This window comes from Polistes fuscatus, unplaced genomic scaffold (genome assembly GCF_010416935.1).
Source record: "Polistes fuscatus isolate 324 unplaced genomic scaffold, CU_Pfus_HIC Scaffold17, whole genome shotgun sequence".
Lineage (NCBI taxonomy): Eukaryota > Metazoa > Arthropoda > Insecta > Hymenoptera > Vespidae > Polistes > Polistes fuscatus.
In genome coordinates, this window is record NW_025113075.1 from 2,202,842 (window position 1) to 2,212,191 (window position 9,350).

The following is a 9,350-nucleotide window of genomic DNA, read 5'->3' on the forward strand; positions in this document are numbered from 1 at the left end:
CAAATAATATTTAAAAAATAACACGCGTAGATTCGACTATTTTTCTTTATTTTGTTCTTTCCTTTTGGATAGTATTATTCTTATTTAGAATTTATTTTCGATTAATAGAAATGATTTTATTATCATAATAATTTGTATCTTTAATTCATTTCATATTTACAATTTTCTTCAATATTCTATATTATAATTGATATATATTATATATTTTTATATATATAATTTAAATATCATGTATATTTATATTTGTGTATAAAAGAAATATTAAAAATAAAGTAAACAAGCGTTTGATAATATTTTTTATCTACCACATATTCTTCCTATATTACATTTCCTTGAGAAAAGTAAAGGTAAGATAAAAATAAAGAAACAAATAACATAGCACGTCGAGGAAATATAAAAAATGCAGTGATATAAAACATTAATATATTACTTATGTATCTACGCAATTATGAATATTACATGTTAAGTATGACATCAATATTGCACGAATAACGATATCGCAGATGATATATTTCCTATATCCGATGAACGATGATGGTTGGTTGGGTTATTACCAAATTATACTGCATATTTCATCGTACGTACGTTCACGTCATTGGTTAAACAAATCCTAACCGAGATCAAACGTAATATTTTAACATTTTATTTACTTTTTTTCTTTCTTTCTTTCTTTCCTTTGCAACTACCTCTTCTAATTATTTTTCATTTTTTTTATATTACGATCAACGAGATCATTCTTCAACAAATTACACGAACTACGTTTATTAAAATTCATTGACTATAAATTCAAATAAATAATTAAATTTTAACTAAATCTTACTCACATTTTTTTCAAACTGTGTTTATTCAAATGCACTTACTATAAATAATATATATATATATACTTCATATATATACTTCGTATGTGGAATCAATTATCGGAGATATCGTAGCTCTAAGTGACTATAAGAATTCAGATTAAGATATCACACCTACTTTATTGACTACTACCACTATTATAGAACTGTTATACTGTTATACATAATTTTAATTTTTGTTTTGTTTTTATCTATACATTATATTGTACTTTACTGTAATTAATGGTCTTTAGGGAGCCTAGGCTCTAGGGTCAATAAAATATTATTAAATAAATAAATAAATATATATTTATATAAATGTGTATACGCGTGTATTGCGTGTGGATTAAAAAATAGATTGTTATTTACTTATCTTTTCTTTTTTATTTTTTTATTTACCCTTTTTTTTTTTTTTGAACAAACAATACTCCGATAGAGATAATCGTTATCTCTATTAGTTTTTTGCAACAATTTACAGATACTTAATAATATATGAACGTAAGATAAAATGTTACACGTAAGTAGTACATCTCAATTGATATCGTTTCGAAATGTTTATATTTCTTCTTCTTTTTTTTTCTTTTTCTCACATATTAGATTTGAAAATCTCTTTGGAAAACTATTTTATCGTCGATGTTAGATAATCCAATGTTGCAAGATCTGCATATCATTCGAAATGTTACGTAAGATGTTGCATTTAAAATATCATCGCATTATTTGTGTAATTGTCATGTCAGCGAATTGACAAGTTCACGAGATGAAGAAGAAATAAAAAGAATGAGTATAAATTATTACAGAATAATATAACGAAATAAGAATGTTTCGAATGATGAAAAATCATAGTCATGGGAAGAAAACATGCAGGAATCTCTACTACCAATAAATTCAAGTCATTTTTCATAATTCACAAACAAACCCATCGAATTATACACTTTGAGATTAATCTTGTTGCATTGCAATTATATTTTATCTATTGACAAACTGTTCCACCTAATTTATTGGACGTGTAATATGTTAAAATTTCAAATTCATTCTTTGAAAAAAAAAGAAAAGGAAGAAGGAAAAGAAACAAAGGATTCAAAAACAGTCAAATAATCAAATGTAAAAGCACCCATTTTCGTGACTTTTTGTGATTTTCGTTCCCATCCACCCTCTCAACCTCTGTGAAATTTTGTTATTCGAGTTCCAAAGGGTTAATCATGAATTTTCGATAAATTCTCTGTTCGAATTTTTCTTTGCTTTATATTGGAAAATCGTGAATTGTTTTTCTACGGTTTCACGGTTTTCTAAAAATTAAATAAATTAATGTTTTCTTTATGGAAACGTCCTTGAGATAAAAATTTTGACAACGTTGAGACAATGATAATAATATTTCATAATTTTTAATGATTAATTGAAAGAACAAAAATATGAATACGATTTTATTTAAAGAAGACGTTGATGTATAATTCCACGTGTATATTATCTAACTGTTGATATAATATTATTAGAGTTTATTTATATGACCTTGGTTTGATTCACATGTATTAAATAACATTTCTCAAAAAAATTATGTTGCGCTTTTGTTCGATAAAAGTTGAACGCAAATACATTTAAAATATATTTCTAATGAATCCGTATAATTATTGAAATTAAAAATAATCAATTGTATGCATTTTAAACAAGTATAACGAGATTAAAATAAAAATAATAATAAAAAAAGAAAAAGAAAAAAGAAAAGAAAAAGAAAGAAAGGAAAAATCATACAATATTGACCCATCGAATGATAATAAATAAAATTAAGATAAATGAAAATTAGGTATAGATAATAAAAAAAAAACAACGTTGTTTTATTTTATAATCGTATTAAAATAATTAAATATTGTAATAATGTAATGAAACGAATAATAAAAAGTAAATAGTACGGGGTCAGAAACGAAATATTATTTGTGTACAATTTAAAGAATATAAAATATAAAATAATGAATGTGTATTGAACAAATCTATGTATACGTATGTACGTTAGTATGCAACTTTGTGTGTGGGTATGTGGACGTGTGTCTGTGCACACACGTCTGTGTAAAATGTAAGTCACGTGTAATGAAAAATTTAAAAACGTGAACTAAGGAAAAACGAAGCTACTATAAACTAGTAATGTCGAACAATCCTATCAGTGTGCATTGAATACTTGTAGGGAAAAGATCATTAAATACGTTATATTATTATTCATTTTTGTTATTACAGTGAAACGTATTAGTAAGAACGAAAAAAATTGGCAAACACGTTTGGCTATTTTATTTATTTATTTATTTTTTTTTTTTTTTTCGTAACATTTAAAAAATATTTCAAACCGTATCGTATTTATGGAAATATAATTCGTTTAATTTCGTTAAAAGAAACGAAAGAAAGTTAAAGTAAACAATAGACAATTGGTAAAGTAATATACGTTCTCTTGTCGTATTAATTTTTTTTATCATTAATCCAAATGAAAATTTGAAAATATATAAAATATTAATATATCGAGAGAGATACGATGATATGATTTAAATATAATACGATTTGAGAAACATTGAAATAGTGGAAAATGTTACGATTGATTTGACGTGTCAACGGTGCTACTCGTTTCGAAAAACTTACGTTTCGTTTTCTTTCTTTTTTTTTTTTTTTTTCGTTTTTCCTTTTTTGCTCAATTAAATCTATCATTTGAATTGTAAATATGATACTTCGTACGATAAAAGAATATTAATGAACAAATTTGAATTAAACGCGACGTATTATAACGAACACATATAAAAATGAAACATTTTTTACTTATCGATTTGTAAATTTTTTTTCTTTTTTTTCTAGGAAATATATTCAAGCCAATAGAAAATCGAACGAGTTGTTTCCATAAAAGAAAAAAAAAAAAAAATAAGAAATAACGATGAAATTCAAACGACATAATATATTAATTTAAATAAATACAACTCAATCACAACGCGGAGTTTTAATTTGAATCACCGTCAGATTGAAACAAAAAAAAAACCAACAGAACGTTTAAGTTGCGCAGAAAGAAGAAGAAGAGAGAGAAGAGCAGGGGGAAAAAGAAGAAGGAAAAATTAAGAAGAGAAGAAAATTCAATGACAAAAAATGAATGTGTTAACGTGTTTAATCATTTATCTGACCGTGTGTCTAACGTTTTCTCAAGGATACCGAATGTTAGGAATTTTTGCATTCCACGGTAAAAGTCATTTCATGATGTTCGAAGCATTGATGAAGGGCCTAGCTAAAAAGGGCCACCAGGTTGACGTGATAAGTGCATTCCCATTGAAGAAACCTGTAGAAAATTACACCGATTTGGTTTCCATACCAATCAAATTGACATTGGTCAATAACGTTTCCTTCGATTTCATGAAAATTAACCTAAGAGAAATGCCGGTACACGCGGTGTCAACCATGGGTGGTAACGAATTATGCGAATATTTAAATTTACCAGAAATTCAAAAAATCATAAAGGATCCACCGACAAATCCGCCCTACGATGTCGTTATAAGCGAAGTAATTTCTTTTTTCCTTTCTTTATATTTTATATTATCAAATAATATGATATAATATAAAATAACGTGTATCACACGTTATATTTTTTTGCGCTCTGTTTCGTGGTCAAACGAATCGAATCGTTGAGATAAAGAAAAGATCGAATAATAACTTTTGGGATGCAACGTGAAATTTATGATTAATACGTGTTATTTGTTCTCGAAAGATTAATTCAAAGCTACGCGTTGATGGAATATTTCATCGTTATCGATCATTTTCTTATCCTCATTGATGATTTTGTAACATCAATTATATTTGTAATATAATTGTTTTCCTTTTTTAACTTTGTTGTTATTGTTGTTGTTAGTGTTTTGTTAATAGATCTTCGGTGCATCGTGTTTTGCCGTATTCGGTAATATTTTGAACGTACCAGTGATCGGTGTTAGTTCATCGGCACTTTATCCATGGGCCAATCCGTTCATAGCAAATCCAGAAAATTTGGCATTCGTAGCAAACAATTTGTTGGATTACGTCAAACAGATGAATTTCTGGCAACGCACTTTCAAGACTTTACACACGTTGTTCAACAAAATGTATTTCAATTATTTCACGCAGTATCAAGACCAATTGATCAAAAAATACGTGGGTCCTAATATGCCAAGCGTACGGGAATTGGAAAGGAATATTTCTATGATTTTGGTTAACAGTCATTTCTCATTGAACGGAGTCAGACCGATAACAACTGCGCTTATCGAAGTTGGTGGTTTGCATGTACAAGAAGACGATACGAAATTATCTCCCGTAAGTTTTCAACGATTAATACAAATTATTTCGAATTTTGCTCTTACAATTAATTATTACATCGTCAGAGTATGTTATTGTACAAATTTTAAAACTCTAATTTCATACAAATATAATTTATATTACTGCGAAGAAAAAAAAAGAAACGAACTATTTCGAATCGTTCAAAAAAAAAAAAACAATTAATTAATATTTATTACTTGTCTCAATACAATTCTTCAATCGTAGGAATTAAAGAAATGGGCCGACGAGTGCGACAAAGACGGTTTCATATACTTCTCCTTCGGTTCTATGATCAAAATAGAAACATTTCCAAAACACATACTCGATATATTTTACAAATCGTTCGAGAAAATATCGCCCGTTAAAATACTGATGAAAATACCAAATCCCAAAGATTTGCCAGCCGATTTGCCGAATAACGTTCGAATGTCTCCATGGTTGCCGCAATTAAAAATATTAAGTTAGTAATAATAATAACAATATCCATCATTATTTATAAAATAATTCATTTGAATTATCCCTACGATATTAACTAAAATATAACAAAATATAAATATTACATTTATTTAAATAAAAATTCGTTTTTTTTTCAGAACACCCCAACATAAGAGCATTTATTACTCATGGCGGTCTTATGGGGACGCAGGAGACCATAGCTTGCGGCGTTCCTATGATCGGAATCCCGTTATTCGCTGATCAATTTACCAATATCGATAGCTACGTAGAGAAAAATATTGCCGTCAAATTGGATTACGAAAGCATGACGCAAAAAGACATGGACGATGCATTGCACAAAATTTTATATAATTCAACATACAGGCACGTGTATGCAAGATACAATAGTTGGGGGAGAAGAAGGAGGGAGGGAGGAGAAAGTGCTCACACGCAAATGTTTCATTCATTTATTTATTTATTATTTATCGAACGACCATTCCTGTTACTTCACCCCCCCCCCCAAATTCCACCCAAAACCCCTTCCTCCGAAAACATTTACATTCATTATTATTTATTATTTTATTTATTTTATTTTTATTATTAATATATTATAATAATATAATATAATATTATTATATATTATATTTTTATTTTATTTTAATTCATTTATTTTATTATTTATATTTTTTTTTGTTTTTTGTTTTTTTAATAAAACAAAACAAAAAACAACGTATATTCAAAATATTATTTATTTGTAATTAAATAATTAAATTTGATGAATTTTTTGAAAGAGTCTTCTCCTCTTTTGTTGTTTTGTTTTGTTTTTTAATAATTTAAATAATAATTTTCTTTTGTAGAAAAACGGCACGTAAGATAGGAGAAAGATTTGTAGACAGGCCAAGGAAACCTATCGACACTGCTAATTATTGGATCGACTATGTTATAAAGTATGGTTTTAATTCGCTACATTCGCCGGCCTTGAATTTATATTGGTGGCAAATAGCACTACTGGATGTTTATATGTTCCTATTCGTCGTTACATTTGTCATTATTTATATATTATTTCATTTAACATTATTATTATTGAACATGTTTTCGTCTAAGGAAGGAAACACCAAAGTTTCTCATAAGAAAAAAATCACGTAAAGATTATGTTCTTTGGACGTTATAATTAAACAACGATATATATTTATATTTGTTGATTATTTTTGTTTTTTTTCTTTATCTTTTTATTATATACACAGACACATTCTCGTGTTGATCATATTTAATATAAAATATATATTTAATTATATATTTAATTATATAAGTTATATAAATAAAACGAATTTATATTAATAAAATATTAATGAAATCAAATATAATATTTGATTTTGTGAAAATATCAATTGGCAAATATATCGTTTTTAATTGATTAATCCTCGTGCTTATTGGATATAATTGAACCGAATGTAAATAAATATGAACCATATATTATATGGGTCTTTAGATTTACGAATTAAAAATATATTTTGAGTATTATAATCTTAAAAAAAATTAAAAAAAACAAGAAATTTTATAATTTATTGTTAATCGATTATTTCGCGTTGAGTTTTTTAAGTGTTTGAATAAAATAGAAAACAAATGAAGACAAACAACATAAATATTGGCGGCGATTATACAAAGTACTGGAATAGTAATAAATCTAATAAGATAAGAAAAAAAAAGAAAACGAAACTTCTTTTTTTTTTTTCAGCGAAAACATTTTTAACGTACGCGTATTTCAACGTTTTTTTTTTTTACCTAATTACTACCACCCTCAACCTACCCCCTCCTCCCCCACGAACTATGTTTTTAACGAACTCTGTTAACGAGCTTAATTTTACTTGTTAACAAAATGTACATATATCTTTAAATTGTCTACGAACAGAAGAAAACATAAATAAAACGATAATTTTGCTAATTGTAATGATCGATGGATTACAAATAATCGTCGACGTTTTGTTTTTAAAAGTTAAACGATTACAAATAATCGACGTTTTGTTTTTTAAAAGTTAAACGATAACAAATAATATTGCATGTTGGAATGGAAAAAAAAAAAATGTAGCTTAATTCTTTGCCTTATTGTTAGTTGAAACTATAATTAACGAAAATATATTGGCACTGTAATTTTTATAACTTATTCATATGATAAATCATAGCGTTCAATTATATTTTGGGAATATTTGATATCACGAGAAATTTCAAAATTAATAAAGAAATTATTTCCGAAAAGAAAAAATAAATAAAAAAAAAAAGAATATTCTTCGCATTATGCGTCGTACTATATATAATTTAGATAAAAAAAAATAATTTACCATTAAATATATATTTTCCTTTGTACTTATTTTCATGTTTTTTTATCTCATTATTATCTCATGTTTATGCATATATTGCGGCATTTAAAATTTAAAAAGAAAACTAGCTAGCAATTTGTCGTTTAAAGTAAATCCATGATACGTTAAACCAATTGCATATTTGTAAAATAAATTATTTCACGTGACTCAATGCGTGTACTTCCGTTAAATACGTAAAAAAAAACAAAAAAAAGATAAACTCTAACGGGTAATTAATTCGTAGATTAAAAGGATAGATAGATTTTCTTTACTTTTTTTTTTCTTTCTTTTCTTTTCTTTTCTTTTCTTCTTTCGTTAAAAATATCATCCCCTCCCACCCAGCACCTTCCCTGAAAAATAATTTTGGCATTCGTTTCGGAACAATTTGTCTCGTCCTACGTCAAAACTTAGGAATTTTTTGGCAAAGAATTTCTAATAATTTGCATACAACAAAAATATGTGTATTAGAATTTTACCGATATTTCAATTTGACCCAAATAACGAAATGAACAAATAAAATTCATGCGTTCATCCAAATATGCCAATTGTATGAGTGTGTGTGTGTATTGTAAAATCAACATTTCTATGATTTCAACGAATAATTATTGTAACGTAATTTTATACCAATTAAAAACAAATACTATTATTGCAAAATATACGCAACATCACTCTTACACGAATTATTATCCATTTCCAAGTATACATTGTTTCTTTTTTTTGTAAATTATTACGAAATACAATTTGTTTGTTCGCGTGTGTGTGTAGGTGGGATTTTTTTTTTCTTTCTTTTTTTTTTTTCAACTGAATATCTTCCTCGTTTACTAATTTATTTACTCGCGTTACGTAAAGAAATTTTTTCGTTTTGATGTCATTGACCCATTATTATATATTATTATATTATTATTATTATTATTATTATATTATTATATTAATTTTTTAGGCAAAAAAAAAAAAAGAAAAAAAAGAAATTAAATAGATAATTCGTTAGACGATTAACATTTTTTCTACTATGTGTTATATTATATTTAAACATTAAAAAAAAAGAGAAAAAAGGAAAGAAGTATTTTATTAAAAAGATGCTTAGCGTAAGATTAGATTGTTGCATCGGATAATAATCGAACGTGCTCTTTCCTAGAAAATAAATGAACTCGTTTCTTCTATTTTTTTTTTTTTTTTCTTTATCTACGATGACTGGCATAAATTTTTTTTATTCTATTTCTATATAAGTTCAATCTTAATTCGAGATAACATCTGAAATAATATTTTTTTTATCGACGTACGGTTAGAAACTTATCGTGAATTCGTATCTTTTTTTTTTTTTTTTCTTTTCTTTTCTTTAACATTTTTTTTTGCTATTAAAAGAAAAAAAATATTACAAAGCACGTAAGAATTTGTAATAATTTGTAATAATTTCCTATTAACGTAA

At 26.2% G+C, this 9,350-nt stretch overlaps 2 protein-coding genes across 5 annotated transcripts in view; one reads left to right on the forward strand and one right to left on the reverse strand.

The window, feature by feature from the left end:
* Nucleotides 1-9,350, reverse strand: part of LOC122515286 (calcitonin gene-related peptide type 1 receptor-like) — a 63,161-nt gene that overhangs the window by 43,430 nt on the left and 10,381 nt on the right. The gene's annotated exons all lie outside the window — the stretch shown is intronic.
* On the forward strand, nucleotides 2,933-6,762 carry LOC122515285 (UDP-glucosyltransferase 2-like). 4 transcript variants are annotated; one of them, XM_043632584.1, is made up of 6 exons: nucleotides 2,933-3,005; nucleotides 3,663-4,352; nucleotides 4,713-5,132; nucleotides 5,361-5,595; nucleotides 5,729-5,954; nucleotides 6,428-6,762. In XM_043632584.1, the coding sequence occupies exons 2-6, from the start codon at nucleotides 3,945-3,947 to the stop codon at nucleotides 6,714-6,716; spliced, it is 1,578 nt and encodes a 525-aa protein (XP_043488519.1). In that variant the 5' UTR covers nucleotides 2,933-3,005; nucleotides 3,663-3,944; the 3' UTR covers nucleotides 6,717-6,762. The 4 variants fall into 4 exon arrangements, with proteins under 4 accessions (XP_043488519.1, XP_043488518.1, XP_043488521.1 ...); XM_043632583.1 differs by having other exon boundaries at nucleotides 2,961-3,071; XM_043632586.1 differs by lacking the exon at nucleotides 2,933-3,005 and adding an exon at nucleotides 3,073-3,098.

Excerpts from the sequence above, each read along its gene's own strand:
- LOC122515285 (XM_043632584.1), top strand. The coding sequence starts at position 3,945 with ATGAATGTGTTAACGTGTTTAATCATTTATCTGACCGTGTGTCTAACG. Across the intron at positions 4,353-4,712 it reads ACGATGTCGTTATAAGCGAA|ATCTTCGGTGCATCGTGTTT; the intron begins GTAATTTCTTTT and ends TTTTGTTAATAG. Across the intron at positions 5,955-6,427 it reads TTATATAATTCAACATACAG|AAAAACGGCACGTAAGATAG; the intron begins GCACGTGTATGC and ends TTTCTTTTGTAG.